Source organism: Orbicella faveolata, unplaced genomic scaffold (genome assembly GCF_042242905.1).
Source record: "Orbicella faveolata isolate gen_17 unplaced genomic scaffold, um_ofav_v1 contig_27, whole genome shotgun sequence".
Classification (NCBI taxonomy): Eukaryota; Metazoa; Cnidaria; class Anthozoa; order Scleractinia; family Merulinidae; genus Orbicella; species Orbicella faveolata.
In genome coordinates this window covers 3,701,446-3,722,500 of record NW_028301555.1, presented here as the reverse complement: position 1 = coordinate 3,722,500, position 21,055 = coordinate 3,701,446, and the positions used below count along the sequence as shown (strand labels likewise).

Sequence of the window (21,055 nt, the reverse complement as noted above, 5' to 3'; positions counted from 1 at the left end):
ATGCCTGACTACAACTATGGTATTTTTAAACATTCTTAAATTTTATTTTAAACCTGATTTAACACACCCAAAACTTCTTGCAGAAATGTTATTAGCATGAAACAAAGGTCTAAACTGCTGTTTTTGTTGTTTTGTGGGCTATAGCTAGTTTTGCAGTTTAAAGAAAGAAGAATTTATTTTGGAATCTGGTTTAGTTAAAAACATATGATTATCTTGCATTTACATTTACACATTTCCAACACACAAAATCTTTTTTTTCAAAATCTCAGTCTCGGGTTTATTCTTAAAAATTTTCTTAAGATTTCGCAAATTCCACCCTCGATATTCTTATAAAATCATAAATAAAAGGAGTGTAGTGTTACAACAATGTGATGCAAAATTATTCCACTAGCGCACGTTGGATATCAGATGGTAGATAGCCAACGAGGCGCGTGGCGCCGAGTTGGCTATAACCATCTCATATCCAACAAGCGCGAGTGGAATAACTGTTATATCAAAAATGCCCCCAAACTATAGAAAACTAAACTAAAATAAGATCAAAACTTAGATCATGGCATAATTGCTCAAATACCATGATGGCTTAGCCAATGAAAACTCCTGATTTGCATTGTCCAAATTGAAAATTAGTTAACATTGTTTGAGATACGTTGAAATCAAGACAACAACAACTACAGCAACAGCAGCAACTAGCTTTATTTGCATGACCATAAATACATACAATGTTGCCAAAGTTTTTGTAAACTAAAACAGAAACAGTCATGATTGACATAATGCACTCCGACGCCTTATCGTACATCGTCTAACAATGTGATACCAAATTATTTTACAGCCATTTACAAGCACAATCTTCCCTGGTCACGTCATTGACATCAACATTGCTATGCAAGAATCGACAGAAAAATCCCGATAGGTCGGAACATGGTTGTGATCCGGTGCAAGCGACAAACGGGCAGTTACAGCCGTTTCCACTATCATCAAGCGTGTGAAAGTTATCACAATCTTTCCATTCACCTTTGTACTTGACCCTATCGTAACGCTTGGTAAACACTTGATCTAAAAAACAAATTTGTAGCAACCAAAGTTCTTTACATCCGTGATGTACGAAAAGTATCAGTCCTAAATTATAAGGAATTTCTAGATAAGATTGATTTAAATATCTTGACAATTATAGGAATTTTTTGCTGTTGAAGCTTTTAATTTCTTCGTAAAAGAGACAGAAAACATTTCCATGGTATTGCTACGCGAAACTTTGGGAGAACTCGAAACAGCTCTGAAAACAATAACACTCACCAGAGGCTTTTGCTCCCACCAATTATGCTCTCATGTCTAGTTCCCCAAACTTTCAACCCTCTTTCTTTTTTTAGCTCCAAAGAAACACGGAAAGTATTTTGTATTTCTTAGTTATCTAGGTCGCTGACGTTTAATTTCATAGATAAATGGGAATTGTCAGTGGAAACTCCACGCTGTTTGTCCACTGCCTCTGCATCGAATTGGAATTTGGAGTTTTGGTATTAATAAAGTTTTGGTATTTTGGTTCTATATAATGATTGCCTTCAATAAGAGGACACGCGTTACAATAAACTTCATAAAATTATCTTCTGACTATGCCAACGTGGTTATATTTTAGAGTATTTCAGATGTTGGTATGTTTTTGAGGAGACAATAATTGCCATGTTATAGTTATCAAGTGCATAGTCTTCCTGTAAATTGAAACCAGAAGTTAACGGCTCAAAAAGCAGCAAACCACTATTATGAACATTTGATTATATAAACGTTTTCAGTCTAAAAATTCCATATTTACTCTTTTGCTTGGTATTGCCTTTCTTGACATGCTTGGCGTGAGCCATTAATACCACGCATACAAGTAGAAGTATACAAGTGTACTTGAAAGCCATCTTACCCTGAGAAAATTAAATAATGTTAGTGTACTTTCTTTTTAGACTGATAAATTACCTACTACAATACTGGCATTACAAGACAAAATAAGCAAAGTTTTTTCTTAGAGTGTAAGCCTAAGATTTTGCTTCTGTTAATATTTGATTTCTGAGGTGGTTCCAAATAGAATAATTTCACAATATAATCAAGAAAGTTTCGTTCCACAATGGTAGGTGCAATTGTTTTGTAATACAGAACAACAGTTGTTGTAAAACCCTAGAGGTCGGTTTGAACTAAAATATAGGGTAGAAGGTCGATTTAAAATACACTGTCCTCTAAAATCTTACAATGGAATGACCACCATAGAAATTAATTATAATGCGCAATGCTTTGAAATGTTCTCTTTCCAGCACAGCTGTTTATAGTATTAGCACTTATACGATAATTTCGATGAAAGTTTACGAGACAGAATTACCTTACCTGAGTAATTTTTCAACTTTGGAGCTCTTGTCTGCAACCGCTTGAACACCAACTGAAAAGCCAGGAAAAAAAACCCATATGATATATTGCCAGAGGAAACAAAAGGAAGGATACCATTCCAAAGGCCAGGTAAACTACTCTTGGTGAAATAATTCAGCACCAGCCATTGATTACTGGTTTAACAATTTGCATCGATAAATTAAGAGCTGATCAAGTGGTCTAAGCATTTTGAAAACAATAGAACTGGAAAATGGAAATTTTGCTAAAACTGGGGAACTGAACAATAGACAAAGATCTTTTATAAGGTGCATTTTACATAATCACTATGTCTTAAGCTTTCTATAAAAATCTCGTTTTCCGATAAAAATAATTTCCTCCAAAGTGTAAATGCAAAATGCCTCCTCAGTAGGTCCTCTTTATTTAAGTCAATGATGGGCAATAAATTTATAATTACCGAAGCATGTAACTTTGTGAAAATGTAGGGGAAAACGTTCAAACCTTGCAGCCTTATAAAACTTGGTGATGTTAACTGATTTTTGGATTAAAGTGTAAAATAATTGGGTCACTGGACCTGTTTTCTGTGTCTTCTTCACCAGAGGAAAACATTGTAAAATGGGCCGTCTAGTTATATGATATATAGAGGATATTACACGGTGGCGAGAAGATATGAATTTTATGTTCGAGTGGCAAGAACAATATATTGTTCTTGCCACGAGAACATAAAATTCATATCTTCGAGCCAACGTGTAATGTTCTTTTTATTATATGGAGAAACCAATTCAACAAAAGCAAAAGGCGGGAATCGTGACGTCATTGAACGATACGACACTCACAAAGGTGACACGGAAAATACGCCACTCGGGTCCCGGATGAAGTGGCGTATGGAATCTACGAGTGGTTTAGTTCCTAGTAAAACACTCTTCTCCATATAATAAAACATGAATATTACATGTAGGGTGTTTTGACATCGTATGGCAATCCTCTTAATGAATTTGTCCAGTATAGTTATCTACGATGTTAAGTTGAAAGGACATAAGCAAAATAGGTCACAACCTAATTTGTTTCTTAATCGCTTCTTAATAGAATTAGATGTCATTTCATTTTAGACAGAAATAGCTGCTACGTGATTCAATGCTTTGCTTTTTATTTGTGTTTGCCATTCCTGGCTAATTTGATATTAAGCTTAAAACAGGCGTTAAATAACCTCATTGAATAACGTTATGTTCACCTGGATTCCATCATTACAAACTGAATGATCATTCTTCTATTTTTTCGCTTAAAGTACCCTAGTCAGCCTCGGCCATTTTCGATGCCCTCGAAGTTATCGATATTCCATGGTGAAGCGAAATCTTATTGCTTTACTTTAAGTTGTGTTTCTGAAAGTATGTTAGTTATCTGTCGTAGTTTCCCAGTAATTTCCTTCGTTTTGACATGCTCCGAATAAAATATAATAGCCAAACTTTCGTATATAAACAAAAACAAAGGCGTGGCTGACTAGGGCCCTAAGTTCCGTTATTTGACTACTAAGGTGGCGAGTTTGCTTTCATTTGTTTCGATTAGTGCCTCGCACTAAAATTTGCCTGGGAACATCTTACAAATATGCGTTTTACAAATCAGTTGCTTACATCTGAGACTGGCTTTACTATAGTGAAGTAAAAGCGGGAGAAAGAAACATAACTGAAGATCGCAACTCTCTGCCAAGCATCGGCGAGGTGAAACATAATCTCTACCCGTCACAAAGAACCACCGGGCCAGACACACCCATCGTAACAACAGAACCTCTAACCGACTGCGAGAAACTTCTTGCCAGACACACAAACAGGAACGCTACCTGCCTTAGAGAAACACCTTACCAAACACACCCGCGGTAAAAACAGAAACTCTACCAGACGGAGAAAAATTGAACCTCTGTTAAACAAGCCCGTGGTAGAAACAAAACCTCTACCAGACCACGAGTAAGTCCTTGCTAGAATCAGCCGTAGGAAAAACAGAAACTCTACCAGACCGAGAAAAATTGAACCTCGGCTAGACACGCCCGTGGTAGAAACAAACAATCTACCTGACCACGAGTAAGTCCTTGCTAGAATCAGCCGTAGGAAAAACAGAAACTCTACCAGACCGAGAAAAATTAAACCTCGGCCAGACACGCCCGTGGTAGAAACAAATGCTCTACCATACCACAAGTTAGGCCTTGCTAGAATCACCCATAGAAAAAACAGAAACTCTACCTTTCCGCGAGAAACACTGTGCCATAGACCCTTGGAAAGTAGGGGGGGGGGGGGAATTCCGTTGAGTTCACTGGTGTACATGTATAGCAATGAATTATGAACTTGGATAAATCTGACGTAGTAAGAACTGGAAACATTGAATTTTATCCGTATATATCTGAAACAAAGAGATGAAAGCAATTCAACGCGTTCAAATAACAAAAACAGACTTCAACAATGGCATGGTCAAACGCCATACAATTGGTGAGAAAAATCTTAATTTCCCGGTCAAAATGCTCAGGACGAGAATAAAGTTGTCTTTGGAAGACAGGTCCTGACATATTGAAGTTCGAAATAAGCGCAATTAAAATTTTTCTCACCAATTGTATAGCATAAGCTGCCTCTCCTTCTCTTCCCCCCTTAGTGTTTGCTCTTCCGTTACAACTTGCGCTCCCTCGTGATTATTTTGTCGTGCATTATACCCGTTCCGGTGTACGTTATCCTATGCTTTCCCCCACGGATTATTGCTTAGTTCCCAGTGGCTTCCTCTAGGTGCAAATACGACCAGTAAATGACCTAGTTTATTATGAATCCTCCGTATCGAGGTGGTTTTTGTCATATCATGCAGTAAAGTACCCGAGCGAAGTTCAGGAGGGTATGGGTTCAACGTGTGTCGGGGGACTAATTTTACTTTCCTTATTTCATGCACGTGTCAGACTCATATTGTTTTTGTGTAACTCTGATATTTTTTATTGTTTTATTAATTACAGTGGTTTAAGTGTGGCATGAGGATAAATGGGTCGTGGGACAGGAAAAAATCGTAATGATAAATCAGTTGTTGTATCTGTGAACGTTAAAATTAATTTTCAAAATGACCCGGAGAGGTAGGCATCCAAGAACTGTAAAAGTGTAATTATATTTGAAAAATGACATTTTTGTTTGTTCAGTCCGCACTGGTTCCCTTGGGCTTTATCTAAACAAAGGAAATGCAAAGTTGCAGCAGAAGAAAGCGTGCAAAGGGTGTGGTTTGTTAAAAATCCAGGACGTGTCTGTTAGCTGATTGGTTTGATGTTATTTTCCATATTCATGATGCCTATTGCTAATCAGAGGTGTTTGCTTGTCATTTTAAGATGTTTGCCGTCGGAGTAAGATGTGTACTGTTCGGCTTCTACACGAGAAGCGAATTCTTACTTCGAAGAAGAAATGGCGTCGACGTTTGGGGAACAGAAGTCTGTTGACAACCATTTTTGCAAATGGTTAGAATCAATTTCTTTGCATTCTACCTCCTAAGGTAATATTTCAACCACAAATACCGGCTCCAAGTTATTCTACCCCGTGCACTTCCCGGACTCGGTTTACATTTCGTGTTTAACTTCAGAACAACCGTATGGCTCTATTAAGAGAGGAAAACGTACGTTAGAAGCCAGTTTAGGAGACATACGAGACACTAGATTCTTGGCGGTATTTTTCGACGATACCTTCGCTTTCGTTATGAAAGTTACGTTTATTTGCCAAACTTTTTCTTGTACTTGTCAACGCACGCTGATGTTTAACTCTTCACTGTGAATTCTTTACTCCTCGTTTACTCGTTTGTTTACACACTTGGGTTTGTGCCTTATGCAATTTTTATCCATTCTATTTACAGGGTGTACTACTGAAGAGAGGAAAGTCAGTAAAACACGAGGAGATCAAAAGGATTCAAGCAGGGAGGATGAAGACAAAGTTGAGAATAGCATTTGAGAATTTGGTTTAAATGAAATCTCTCCGATAAGAAATGGTAGTTTTGGAACTAGAGAAGATATAATCGGGTTCAAAATCGTCTTGTTCGCTCAAATGTTTATTTTTTTTCTCGGCTGAGATGTTTGCATTGGAGTGACATTCAGGCGCAAAAAAAATAAAATTGGTAGTGATTGTTAATTAACTCTGCCATTTTGACGGAAAGGTTTCAACCGCTTAAGCTTTCGAGCTATCATTTAGTACATGATTTCAAACTATGGGGAGTTTTATTTCTTTGCTCGAGCGGTCATCAACGTAGTTGATTAAATTATATTTTATCGGTTCAGTGTTTGCATGCTTTATTACGTGTATTTTGGCAAAGTCGAGTTTTTTTTTTTTTTTTTTTGAAATTCCAAATTGTTGTAAAATCGCTCAACCCTCCTAAGTTTGAAAACCTGTTACTAGGCGATGATCTTTGCAGAGTATTTTAAGGTGGCGCTGCATGTTAAAATGTGATAGGAACTATTGTTTACGTGATCACGTCAATCATTATAGCTAATTCTGTTTTGATATGAATCGGGCAAACAGTTCAACGCTGAACATTTTAATTTGGCTTGTTCTCCAAAATGGCATTAAGCACCAAGTTTTACGAAGGCCCAGTTTCAATTTACATTGTGAATTGTCTGTTGGAGGGCAATGCCCTTGCTCAAAATCAACATTAAATGACTGGCCGAGGAAAATTATTTCAGTTGAGCTGTCAAAATTTATGTTGTCGGAGAATTATTTCTACTTTTTAAATCTTGGCATTTTCATATACGAAATTAAAGAAGTGTCTTGAACGATTCTTTGACAAGTAGTCGAATAGACGTGAGCATTTATAGAATTCTTTTCTCTTATTTTCTCAGAAAGCTCACGGAAAATAATTCATCTGATATGAAATGTATATGTTAAAGGAGCAATTTCCTCGCTTAAAATTAAATGATTAAAAGAGTTCATTCTAACAATCAAACAAATTCTATCATTTTTTCCTCATCATTTGAATTATGAAACCTACTAACTTATTCCTTGACGATTCGTTTGTAAATCTGAATTTGTTCGAAATTTTATTCAAGTTAATTTTGAATATTTGAAACATTTTTTGACATGATGACAACAGTATTTAATGCTTTCTTTGCGGTTTCGCTCGGGTGCTTTGTTTTTTTTTTCTTCGTTTTCGTTTTACGCTTTATAGTAAAAAGCGCGAACATTTTTTGACGTTTATTGTGCATTGACATGCAGAGCCACCTTGAAAATAAATAATTCTAGAGGAGGATATTGGGTTTCTGATTGATCTTAGTTTCCTGAAAATACATGATATATCGGCAAATATTTTTCAATACCCCTACGGAAAACGTTCGGTTTATATTTTGTTGCCTCGGATTAATTAAGCGCACGAAGGTCAATCAGAAACCAGATATGTCCTCTTGTTTAACTTTCAGCGGGGCTGTAATGAATTATGTCTGGTATCAAGCAACTCTTTCCATTATCGCTTTTCAAAAATGTAGGTCCAGCTGTCTGATTTTTCAAATGTTTTGGCTCTCTTTTGTATTATCAGATATATAAAATTTTAGAAATGCTGCTTCAATTGTCTGAATATTCTAAAAAGAAGCTACTTGGACTGATAAACATTTTTACCAAAATATTCCACGAATAGATTTGTTACTTTTCAAAAATTTGTAGCTCCATTTGTTTGATTGTTCTAAATGATATTGCTTTCGTCCGCAACTGAAAAACATTTTTGCATCTTTGAAATTTTATCACTGTTATATCGTTTGTATTCACAAATTATATCTATTCTCACGAATTTCTACGTAACTCCAATTGTCTGATTCTTTTAAAATTTTATCGCTATCGTTTGCTACGGACAAAACTTTTCCAAACATCTGCTATTAACTCTGCTGTTTTTCAAAGCTGTAATTTCAATGGTCTGATTCTTCTTTTGTTCCCCAACGACAAAGTTTTAATAAAAAGATATTTAACAGAAGCCAAGGGAAATATAGTGATACATTTTGAAGCTTGATAACCAGACATTAGCCTTTAACACCTTGTTGGAAGTAATTTCTTGAAGATAACGAAGCAAGCCATGAAAATGTTATTTTTAATTGGCCTAAAATTTGTCGGGTTTTGCTTTTTCATCTCGGCTAAAAGAGTTAAATACTAAAATCTTTCAAACTGGACTGCAATTACATTTTATCATTTCGTAGGAGTAATCGGGTTCATGGCTTGCTTCTGCTATCTTCTTGAAATATTTTGCATGATGATATCACGTTAAATAGTTAAGCTGTGAATGACGGGCAGCTAGAAATCTATTACAAAGAAGTGAGACGAGCGAGTTAAAATATCTACTACTGCAACGTTTCTGCACAACACTGAGACGGTGGCGACCTTTAAGAATCGCTATAGATAAGAGAGCTTATGTAGTTGGGGCGCATGCAAGTTACCCGGCTATATAAACTTTCTTAAATATTTCGATTTAGAAATGTTTTCACCTTCTCAATGTTATGCAGAAACGTTGCAGTTGTAGAAATTTTAACTTGCTCTTCTCATTTTTGTAAATAAGTTTCTAGCTGCTCGTCGTTTTACGGCTGACTATTTAACAAGATATCATCATGAAATATATCATCTTGAACACAAACAAATATTCACTAGATTCAAAATCTCAGTTTTATGAAAAACTCGAAAACTAGGAATCAAAACTTTTCGTTGTTTTGTGTTCAAGATGGTGTATGTTGATTTTTTTTGGTGGGAAAAATCAAGGGGGTACCCTCTTGAAATTTTTTGTCGAAAAAGTTGTCAGGGAAAACGCTGTGCAAATTTTTTCCAATTTTCCCGCCAAAAGTCTTAGTATATATAGGGCAATTTTTTTGATGACACCTTTGTAATTAATTTAATTTCAATAAACTAATTAAAGGATACTTGTGAGTTATTGAATTCTTATTATTTAATTAAAGTTATTTGATGTCAATAAAAGAAACAAAAGACAAGACAAGTTTGAGTGTTGTATTTATCACTTTTATTGAGTGGATGAAATGATGCTTTCTGGAATAACAGTTGAGACTAATAATAATACATAGTAATTGAAAATATTATGAGAAAAAAATTTAAAAAAAAGGCGCATGCGTATTTTAGGCGCCCGTATTTTTTCTAAGTTTTTTGGCGGGAAAATTAAAAATTTGGACATGGGTTACCCCAAGAGTAAATTTAAGCAATCAAAGCAATTTTTAAAAAAGCATTTAATAAACAAGAGAAATTGATTTGGCACAAAGCTAACTCGATGGAATACGGTTGAAATAACTCAGCTTTTAGCTGCGACATTTTTTTACAGAGAACTTTTTAAAATTGCTTTTGGTTGAGACAAACAAGACAATGTATTCTGAAATTGGTCCGTGAAAGAAAATTCGTGTTGTGATTCTAAACACGAAGGCTAACTATAAAAATTTGCTTCTCGAGTAAAATGAAAGACTTTCGAAGTTCTCGATGCTAGAACCCGGTAAATAATATGATAGAACCGTTCGTGAGTATTAAACAACAGTGGTGCTACTTTACACTAACGACCGTTGAAAATATGGTAATAAAGTTTTGCACGGTAATTATTCAAATTTAGGAAATGTTGCCGTATTTTAACTGCCAACTCAGAAAATTAAGAAAATAAAGTTTCGTTTGGTACCCCGCTGCCTTGCCGTTTGTCTAAACGAGCCAACAAAATATCAAAAGGCACTTCACAATCTTATTTGCTAAATCAACAGTTAAATCTCCTGTTGCATGCAAAGCCGTGTTTTGAAATTCCCGCACAAAGCCTTATTAACATATTCTCAACGACCGATAGTGTAACACAACAGCACTGATGCTCAAGAGTCACGTACGTGTCAGTCACACAATTCTCCAAGCTCTTGCATCGTGAAAAATGACAAAAAGATTAAAACTGACTGAGAATTTGTAAAGCAAAGCTACCAACATATTTCCCGCAAAACCTAACTGTAAATCATTTTTATAAATAGCCTTCATGTTGAGGAAAACTGGACACTGGACGATGGACGACCCTGCCGTTTAGTCTACGAAAAAATCCTATTTTTCACGTCCTACTTTTTGGTTTGAAGATAGAAAAATTTTCATCTCTCAATCTGTCTTACTTTTTTCCCTTGCATACTATGTCTTGTCCTAAGTGTCCTGTCTTCTTAATGCTGCCTCCAGTGTCTTGTCTTTGCATTTATCTTCCCTCAATCGTCTGGCCACTGAGAAATGCTGAAAGAAAGAAAAAAATGTTTGATATATATCATACTGAAGCTTTGTATTGTATTTGCACTTGCCTTGCAACTACGTGAGGCTGTATTCATCCTATCCCATATACATTAGCTACAGAATTATAATGATGATTATCTTTATTCTCATCACCTGTTTCCTTGACAATGTACTGATTTTGTCTGGAGAAATTGGATTTCGATCACTGTACTGTTAACCTATCGTCAGAAACTCAACATTATTTGCAGTGACCATAACTATGATGTACTTCTTGATTTCCGTTGCTCTTTAAACAGAGAGGAATAAATTTGAATTTGCAGACTGATTACTATAAGGCCATAACACAGGCGCCGAACCCATCAATAGAAACATCAGTGTTATTAATGACAAGAATGCACCTGTGACTATATTTAATTCAATAACTGTTGTTGTTGTATGACGTTGATTGAATGGTCATTTACATGCTTTGTTACTTGCTTGCTTGAATGATCGATTGATTTGTAGATAGATTGATTGATTGAATGGTCAATTCCTTGCTTTCTTACTTGCCTGCTTGAATGATTGATGGATTAATTGATTGATTGACTAATTGAATGATTTCATGACTGACTGTCTGATTGATTGATTAATTGACTGATTGACTGATTGAATCATTTCATGACTGACTGACTGTTTGATTGATTGATTAATTGACGGATTGATTGACTAATTGACTGATTGATTGAGTAATTGAATGATTTCATGACTGACTGCCTGTTTGATTTATTAATTGATTGACTAATTAAATGATTTCATGACTGACTGACTTGTTTGATTGATTGATTAATTGACTAATTGAATGATTTCATGACTGACTGACTGATTGATTGATTGATTGAAAGATTGAAAGATTGACAGATTGACAGATTGAATGGTTGAGTGACTGAATGATTGAAGGATTGAAGGATTGAAGGGTTGAAGGATTGAAAGATTGAAAGATTGAATGATTGAATGATTGAATGATTGAATGATTGAATGATTGAATGATTGAATGATTGAATGATTGAATGATTGAATGATTGAATGATTGAATGATTGATTGCTTTATCGATGGATAGATTGATTGATTGATTGAATGAATGATTGATTAAATGAGTGATTAATTGATTGATTGATTGATTGACTGACTGACTGATTGATGAATTGAATGATTGATCGAATAATTGAATGATTAAATGACAGATTAATCAAGTGATTAAATGATTGAATGATTGATTGATTGATTGAAGCTTTCTCACTTGCTTGTTTGAATGATCGATTGATGCGTTGATTGATTGATTAATTGATTAAATGATTGATTGATAGATTAATTGATTTAATGACTAATTGATTGATTGATTGATTATTTGATTGATTGATTGATTGATAAATTGATTGATAAATCGATTGATTGGTTGGTTGGTTGATTGATTGATTTGTTGATTGATTGATTGATTGATTGATTAATTGATTGACTGATTGAATAAATAATTGATTGATTTATTGATCCAGTGATCCATTGATCTCGTTTTAGTTTACAAGTGAAAAAATGAAATAACAATTTAATTATTTAATTAATAAATTAGTGGATTGATTGATTGATCGATCGATCAATCATACTTTTTTGCTTGATTACTCTAACACCAAGATTATCGATTTACCAGCCAACCAGTCAGCCAGCCAGTCAGTCAGTCAGTCAGTCAGTCAGTAAATCCGTCCGTCCATCATGATCAGTCAATACGTCAGTCAGCCCGTCAATCAGTCAGTACGTCAGTAAGTCCATTAGTCAATCAGTCCGTCAGTCAGTCAGTCAGTACGTTAGTTAGTCAATCATTTAGTCAATCACACACACGATCAGTCAGTCAGTCAGTGAACGGTAGGTGTCAGGTCAATTCGTCTTTCAGTCCGTCCGTATGCTAATTACGCTAATTCCTTTGCAAACATCAAAGCCGCACCAGGCCAGCCAGTTCAGGGACGGTCAATATCTTAACTTTTGTTTTCTACTTAGAGAGGGATAGCCCCTGCCAGCCTTACGTTGAAGTTGTGGCGTCGCGTATCATGAACTGCTTTATAGAATTGTTGGTCGTCAAAAACTGCATTCATTTTTCTGTACCTGTCCGCCTGATCAACAGCTACCATGTTTTGGCTCGAAGAATCAATCAACAACTGTTCATTTGTCGTTTCTATTAAGTGTTTTTTGTTATTGTTGTTGCTGTTGTTGTTGTTGTTGTTGTTGCCGTTGTTGTTGTTGTTGTTGTCAGGATCAGAGGTTGACTGTATACTGATCAAGGGTTAAAATATCTCTGGTATTGATCACGTCCTTAGTCGGTTCTGCTAGGTGTCTGCCGAGACAGAATACCCTTAACAATAAACAAAACGATGTTGTTGTCGTGGTCGTCGTTCAGTTGTTGTTATCAGGTTTAGAGATCGACTGTATATTGGTCTATGGTTAAAGTAACTCTAGTACTGATCATATCCTTAATTAGTCAGTTCTACAAAGTGTCTTCGAGACAGAACACCCTTAACAATAAACAAAACGATGATCATGTTGTTATTGTGGTCGTCGTCGTCGTCGTCATCGTTGTTGTTAGGTTTAGAGATCGACTGTATATTGGTCTATAGTCAAAGTAGCTCTAGCACTGATCATGTCTTTAGTCAGTTCTACTGAGTGTCTTCGAGACAGAACACCCTTAACAATAAACAAAACGATGACCGTGTTATCGTGGTCGTCGTCGTCGTCGTCGTCGTCGTCGTTGTTGTTGTCGTTGTTGTTGTTAGGTTTCGGAGATCGACTGTATATTGGTCTATGGTCAAAGCAGCTCTAGCACTGATCATGTCCAGAATACCCTTAACAATAAACAAGACGATCTCTCTCGGTATACGTTGCAAAACGACGGTTATGTGCATTGTGCTGCAGACGCTACAGACTCTTACAATACTTTCAGGTGCATGCCGCTGAAAGTAACCCAAGCTGAAATTCGTTTTTCAAGCATAAATGAACATATGAAATTTTTTAGAAAACTCTGAATTGAGTGTACATAAGCTTGACATTATAAGCTTGAATCCCCGATTAGCGATTATCTGCTTTGAACAGATGTCCGGTGAAAATTTAAGAAGACTAACCTCATTAATTAGCAGAAGTTATGCTGAGTGCATCTTTCTCTCCTTTGTAGCATTTATTGATTTCCAGCCTTTCCATTTTATTCCGACTTGCTATTTCCCTGAAGAGATATCAGAACCACGTGAATACATGCTAACTGCTCGGGTATTCGAGCTATAGACCCCCCCCCCCCCCCCCCCACCATCTCCCCCTGAATATAAGTCCTCCTTTATCCAACTTGTCCCCATTTACCTTAATATCCTTATCGAAATCCTCTCAGAACTTTGTACTGCCCATAATAATAAATAGTAAATAATTTTGCAGATAAAGTGCAGATCAAACCATTTGATCGGAGCCCCCCTTTACAGTGAAATTTTTATTAGTCTTTCAGCTCATGTCCAAACGGTTTCCCGTTAATTATGTATAAATCAGGAAGCAGCATCACTACCCGTCCCCTCCCTGCCGTATGTATACCCCCCAGAGGAAAGCCTAGACAAAACTTCCTATGAAGTTGCAGGGCCAGTTTTTATGACTGAAAGTTTGCGGCACTTTAATATTCTTACGAGACACATCACCTTGTTATACATTTTCATTGTAAATATTTTTAACTTTGTTCAGATATTTAGTGTCTACACGTAATCACTGTAGCTAAAGAAGTAGTTAACCTTCATTCCGATATTCCATTTATTTAACAGCGCCTTTTGTTTTCCAGCTCTTCGTATATTCCTGGAGAGAGATAAAAATACCATGTGAACGCCATACAGAATTTAGCGGAGCTGAGATATAATTGTTAGGAGTACGTTAGGAAAAAGACATTAAGAGTTTCTAAGCCTCGCGTTTTTTCCTCGAAAAACGAAAGGCGGGCAGGTTTCCCCTTCTCTAAATGGTCCTTACGGCAAGAACTTTTGTTCTAAAATACAGATCATTCGTGTTAAGAGTACACGAAATTTGTCGGTTCGCTCCCGCCCGAGAAAAAATTCCGTTAAAAAGTCCGTTAATTTCAAGTTTACTAGAAAATCTCTACAACAAATAAAATGCTTGTACCTGGAAGAAATTTTTGAGGTAAGGTTTGGAAGCAATTACTAAAACACACAACATAGGCTGGCTATACCTCTCAAGATAATCTTGAAATAAATATCCTTGGCGCTGAGCCTGCACGTGTTTATATCATCGCTTCAAGGCAAAGCTCTTGTGAAGGTTTTAACTCTCGCTCTTGTCCAAGCCTCCTCGTGCTAATATAAAGAACATATACCGAAGCGGCAATATGGACGATTTTCGATACTTACAGCGCTGACTTGCCAGGTTTCTCTGCTCAAGAGTAACCATAAAACGACTTTCAAGTTAGTCGCCGTTTGCCTTCGCTTTCCGCGTGATAGCAAAAGTCGAATAACTGAATATTAATGTGAAAAATTAATCTGCATATTTAAATGAATTCGAAAATCTAATTTCTCTCGGGGTTTTGTGAGCGACAAATTTGACACTGAAGAGGATAAGACAGCGTCCACACTACGCGGGAGAAATTTGAAAACGCCGCTTTATTTCCACGGTTAGGCCTACCGTCCACACTAATCCGTCACGAACACGGAGCTTTTCAAAAAACACTCTTCAAACCGGAAGCATTTGAAAACGCCGGCTTTTCATTTTCGTGTGGACGGAAAATATTTTCGAAAACGGGGCTTTTCAAAAACGATTGTGTCACGATAAATATATGATTTCCCGACCGAGTTTACCTCAAACACAAATTCAAAAGGACCGATGATGCCTGAGAGTTAAGCGACGTAGGCTTTATGATCCACAAATGATATTACAGGACAGCGAACTCTATCCTTGGACTAAAAATGGCAAAGAGACTTAAAAAGATGTCACTGCATTGGACAAAAAGTCTAAAAAGGACATCCTCCCCAAAAAAATTGTCTAAGGTCTAAAGACAGGGAACAGGCGAGGTCTAAGAAAGGAAATTTCGATTAGAGAAAGTCTAAAAAGGGGTATCGTCAATGGGATGATGGGAAAGGGCTGATGCTCATCCCTGCGAAAACACTCCCCCAGAGAGGGAGGGTTCGAGCACATTTCCTGATTGTAGGAAACCCCCTACAGAGAATTGTTTCCATATACTAAAAAGCTAACTTCGTCCCGAGGTTTAAGGGAATAAAACAAAAGAAATCACATCAAGGTTGAGGGATGAAGGTATAGCCCAATATGAGAAAAAGTAGGGAGAACATCCCCCTCCTATCCCCGTGGCTCCGGAGTGTGGTGCGATCCACGCTTTTTCGAAATCGTGCACTGTTCTAAAAACACGTAAAAGCACGTCCCAATGTAAAATTTTCATTGTACCTGAAGAAGGCTGGTTTGGCCAGCCGAAATATAGTACACCTTCAAAAAATCGTCCTACGTTGTGTCGGTTTTTGCTTTTGTATTCTTCATTTTATATGTAAAGCCGATTAGATCACTATTGATCCAACGTATACCAGCAGGATTATCGTTCCGGTTGCTTACTTGCACATTTTACTGTTCTAAGATATTGCGTAGTGTAAATACTGATCAGTTCTACTGTACCACGTATCTTCCTGAAGCCTTCCTGCCTTACCGTCTACTCCATCCCGCACGCGTGTGGTGACGATTCTGCCGGAACTTTTGATGCTACCATTAGTTTTATACCCCTTTATATAGACTCTAACAGCAACCAACAAAAAAACAAAACAAACAAACAAACAAAAAAAAAAAACAGAAAAAACTCGTCATTTCACGGTAACCCTTGGACGTACAAGCTAGCTCATACCCCAACGCGGTACAAGAGGGGGGGGGGGGATGGACCCCCTTGGGGTTCCGTTTGGTTCATTTTCATTTTTTTCTTATTTCATTTATTTATTCCATTCTAAAATTACAAAGATAAATATAAAGTAAACAAGTAAGGGGAGAAATGGAAAAGGGCAAAAGTATAGCAAGCTAATTAGATGCCCTTGTTTAATTGACAATAATAATTAGGTTAAAAAAGTTAACTTAACATAGGAGAGGAAGAGGTATGAATTAATTAATACTGAGCAAAATAATACTGGAAGAGTGCTTTTTTAAAACGTTTTCTAGTCGCTAAGTTACGTATAGATAAAGGAAAGTCATTCCAATAGTAACATCCAATAACAGTGGGGCAAAATTTCCTTATATTTATTCTGGAGAAACCTGGATTTAAGTGTTGTAGGGATGCACTTCGAGTAACTTAGTTATGTTGCTCAGATACCAGAGATAAGGTGTAATTAGACGGTTTTCGTTTGGTTAAGGCACAGCGAAATACATTTACATTGATTAGATGGCCCCGAGCTTGCTCTTCAAGTTGATACCGTTTTTGTTGGTTATGACGTCATATGAAGACAAATGACGTCATTTGACTCGCCATCTTGGATCCGCCATCTTGGATTTTACTATTTTCTTAAAAAGTCAAGAAATAACGGAAATTGACACAAAATCAAGCTAGAATGCTTATGAAATGTACAAATTCGTGAATTTCTGCAATTTGATGAAGAAAACTGGAAAAAAACTACAGAATTATGTCAAAAAAGTTGATTTTTGGCCAAAGCTACATGAAATTTGCGGTTGCCATGGGAACGTTTAAAATGACAGACACACAATTGACAAATCAAAATTACCGCGGAAGATGAATGAACATATAGCGCCTTTTTGAGCTAGTTGTAACACATTTGGAATATTAACACAGGATACCCATTTTGGAAATGGAGTCACATCCAGCATGTTTGGAATCTATCAACACAAGATACCGATCAAAACGCAAGAGATTTTAGTGAAGAAATGATTACTTAAATGGTGGCACGAAGAAACTATTCTTACGGGATACAGAGGGTAGTTCCGAACCCCAATCACACAGCGGGATGGGACACGCCGACCTTGCCATTTAACAATGCTATTTCAACCCGAAGTCTCAAGCATTCCACTCGTCACCAAAATTTAGACTACTGGTGAGAATTCGAGGACTTCCATGGATAGACACAACATTCAGTTTTCATTTTCACCGATTTTCCAGGAGCAATTTTCAAGGACTTTTCAAGGTCTGGGCGAACAATGCGATTCACTGCAATTTCATTTCCCGTAAGGTTCCTTGTTATCTTTGGTGTTTCGTAAAAACCATCACATCGCGGTTATTGTTTTCTTAATCAGAACAAGAGATTTAGAATTCTTCCTCGTGACCCTCTTTTGAAACGGATCAAAGTCACTTCGTTTGACGTTATTTAACTTTATTTCTCACATTTTATGACCAGCTCAACGCTGATGACAATATTTTACTACACAATTTAAGGTGAATCAACAGAAAAAAAACAGAAAGGAGTATAAATCAACTTTACTCTAATTGTTTCCAATGTAACCAAGATTATATCTTTGCTTATCAATTGCTTGAGAAAACACTTTTCTTAATTCATTCTTTTAGCGCAGAGAGATAATATCAAGAACAAAACGAATGGAGATTTCTTGTCTAATTAACCCTCAAGTCTTACTCGTTTTAGGGCAGGTGTAACACAAAATATAAGGACCTAAAATAAATGAAAAATACCTATAATCCAATTTCACTTTTTTTCCCCGTCTGTAGAAGACCGTATTTGACAAAACAAAGCACACCTATAAACAAGGGATTGCTTAACTAATAAACTTGGTTCTCCGGTTAACAAGCAACTAGAAAAGAATGCCTTCCCATTCCAATGACTTTGCAATTCTCTCTTTGTTCAAGCGATTTTCGATCGTCTGCAATGCATAACTGTTGATCTCTTGGACAGTAACATGTCCATTTTTACTTTGGTCTATTGCCTCCTTCAACTGAACGGGAAACAAAATCTTCGCGCAGAATCAAACACAACTTTCTTAGTTTGTTTTGCTTGGCAAGAGAACGTTACACAATAAAACTTCACAAACAGGCTTTTCCGGTTTTAACAACATACCGTACCAGAGAACCAATGAACAATTTTTAAACACGCTCCATTACAAATGAAACTCCTAAATACTGCGATTAATTGAGTGTTTCACAGATGTTCATAATTTGTAACCTAGTGTATTTTTTAAGTGTCTTTTATTTCTTCTCCTCCTTTTCTTTCTCTAAGTTCTTGCTTCTTCGCTTGCCGAAAATCCCACTGCCGCCGCGTTTTTCTGCCTTCTTTCCAGGAGAGACGTCTTTACCAGCGGATTCTTCTCTGAAACTCTCATGAATGTGTTTAATCCAGAGGTTCATATCATCCTAAGCAAGACGGTGAGCAAATTTTAGCAAGTAGTAAGAAGTTGAGATTAAACTGCGTTACATTCCGTAGATGAAAGCCTTGTTTTTGACCATTCAAATGCACGCTATTGAGCAGCACTTTCATGTGGTGCTGTTTATTATGCTGTACAAGGTGGTTCTAACTTTTAAGTCCGTGGATGAAACCCTAGTGTGTGGCCATTCAAATGAAAGCTATTGAGCAGTACTTTCATGTGGTACTGTTTATTATGCTATACGAGGTGGTTCTAACTTTTAATTCTGCGGATGAAACCGTAGTGTGCGACCATTCAAAGCTATTGAGAAATACCTTCATTTGGTATTGTTTGTTACTCTGTACAAAGTGGTTCTAACTCTTAAGTCTGGTTATGAAACCCTGGTGTGTAAGCATTCAAACGAAAGCTATTGATAAGTACTTTCATGTGGTACTCTGTAAGACCATGTACTGAATACATACCTCGTCTTTTGCTTGGAAAAGGAATTCTTGACCAGCATTTGTCCTGCAAAGAAAGACGAAATAAGCTGTAATTCAAACACCTCACGTCACTTTCATCTGCGAGAGCCTCTCTCAGCAAAATGATTCTACAGCAAGGAGAGCACAGTGCTAGTGAAAATGGCCAAAAATCTCATCACATTATGATTCAAAAGTGGTCCGACCTGCCTTCTAACTTTTTTGTTATGAAAATGAATTGCTGACTCACGATGAGGCGTAGATGAAATTGTAACAGCAGCAAACAAAATAGCAACAACAACAACAACATCAACAAACAGACAGTCAGACAGTCAGTCAGTCAGACAGACAGCCAGCCAGACAGCCAACTTACTTGAATCTAAAGACGTTCTTTCTTTTGGTGTAGTCGGTGGCTTTCTCCACAGAGCCGTCCATTGTCGGTAGTGAGTGAGCAGACTCGTGATCCTAATAAGGCAAGGTAAATACGAATTGTTTTCACATGGAGGTTGTACGTAACAGCTGATAACCATCATTATTTAAGATGTGAGATGGCAAAGCCCTTGACGAGCTGGTTTGTTCAACCTTGTTGTAATGATGGCCTCTCTTTCAAGGGAAATGAACTTAATGCAAGTACTCACCGCTCGGGCGGTCTTCTGATCTTTGTAGAAATGAAGTGACATTTCTTGCAGTACAACATAGAATTGTTTCCATTGCCTAAAATAATAACAATAATAATAAGAGAGAGAGAGATAAATAACGAATTATTATGTGCGCTTGAGGGGAAAAGGTAACACTGGATCGATTTAGGCGACAAATTTCATTTCTACGTAGAAATCGACAAATTCTGTTAATTTATTCCGTGCGGAACGGCAGGGATTGCGGCGCAGTGATAAGTAACATTACAAAATAGCTCTCGTACCAAGCAAATTCGGCCTGTACTGCGTTTCATTAAGTAAACTTGCATCGTATGTCGGCTCGTGTCGGAACTCGTCGACTAATTAACAATTAGACCCGTAGCCCGCAAGGGCTACGGGTCAATAGCCCATGAGGCGAAGCCGAATGGGATATTGACCCGTGGCCCTTGAGGGCGAAGGGTCTAATTGTTTTAGTATCACCCAACTAGTCGGACAGAAAAGGTAAATAATAAAGTTAGCAAATGCAAGTTGAAGAAATATTTATTTGGAAATAAAACGAAAGAAAACGTCACGCTCGATGGCGCCAATTTCGCTACCCGAGGACTATTTCTAACAGTCCCCTAGTAGCGTAGCCAATCAAAATGCAGGATTTGCGTTAGTCCACTAGTTGGGTGATACTAATAATCGATACATCGTCGGGTTTCGTTACCTGATTGGTGCTTTTCTGTTGGGGGCGTCCATGGTCGGTTTGCGATACAGGTAGCCTTCCATCTTGCCATCAGTCACGCTTTCGTCCGTTTCTGCTTGAAAAAAGAAAATCACTTCGTTAGTACCTTGGTCGCTTCTTGTTCGCTGACCAATGAAAGGGCAACAGACGAAGTATTCACACGAAAAAAAAAAAACAAAAAAAAAAAAACAACAACAACAACAACAACAAAACAAATCAAGCATTTCGGTAAAATTACAACTACGTTTATGTTCTGGTCTGTTGGACATTTTAAGGGTCTGAATTAAGGCCAGGAAGCTCCTTTTGGGGATTGACAATTTGCC

The 21,055-nt window shown here is 37.0% G+C and overlaps 2 protein-coding genes and 1 long non-coding RNA gene across 4 annotated transcripts in view; all 3 read right to left on the bottom strand.

Annotated features, from left to right (window-relative positions):
* Nucleotides 1–823: 823 nt before the first annotated feature.
* LOC149107188 (uncharacterized) lies at nucleotides 824–1,895 on the bottom strand. The gene is made up of 2 exons (XM_089296769.1): nucleotides 1,802–1,895; nucleotides 824–1,053 (listed from the first exon to the last, which is right to left on the bottom strand). The coding sequence occupies exons 1-2, from the start codon at nucleotides 1,893–1,895 to the stop codon at nucleotides 824–826; spliced, it is 324 nt and encodes a 107-aa protein (XP_089152895.1).
* An 11,818-nt stretch (nucleotides 1,896–13,713) lies between these two features.
* On the bottom strand, nucleotides 13,714–15,087 carry LOC149107187 (uncharacterized). The gene is made up of 3 exons (XR_016209357.1): nucleotides 14,786–15,087; nucleotides 14,340–14,400; nucleotides 13,714–13,795 (listed from the first exon to the last, which is right to left on the bottom strand). It is a non-coding gene; the product is annotated as an uncharacterized LOC149107187 (long non-coding RNA).
* Nucleotides 15,088–17,898: 2,811 nt separating this feature from the next.
* LOC110041951 (spectrin beta chain, non-erythrocytic 1-like) overlaps nucleotides 17,899–21,055 on the bottom strand; it is a 32,008-nt gene continuing 28,851 nt past the window's right edge. For both annotated transcript variants that reach the window (XM_089296475.1, XM_089296476.1), the window contains exons 51-55: nucleotides 20,715–20,805; nucleotides 20,009–20,084; nucleotides 19,744–19,835; nucleotides 19,377–19,419; nucleotides 17,899–18,904 (exon numbers count right to left, since the gene is read on the bottom strand). In XM_089296475.1, coding sequence (XP_089152601.1) covers nucleotides 18,740–18,904; nucleotides 19,377–19,419; nucleotides 19,744–19,835; nucleotides 20,009–20,084; nucleotides 20,715–20,805 — 467 coding nt within the window. In that variant the 3' untranslated portion in view covers nucleotides 17,899–18,739. The remainder of the gene's footprint in view (nucleotides 18,905–19,376; nucleotides 19,420–19,743; nucleotides 19,836–20,008; nucleotides 20,085–20,714; nucleotides 20,806–21,055) is intronic.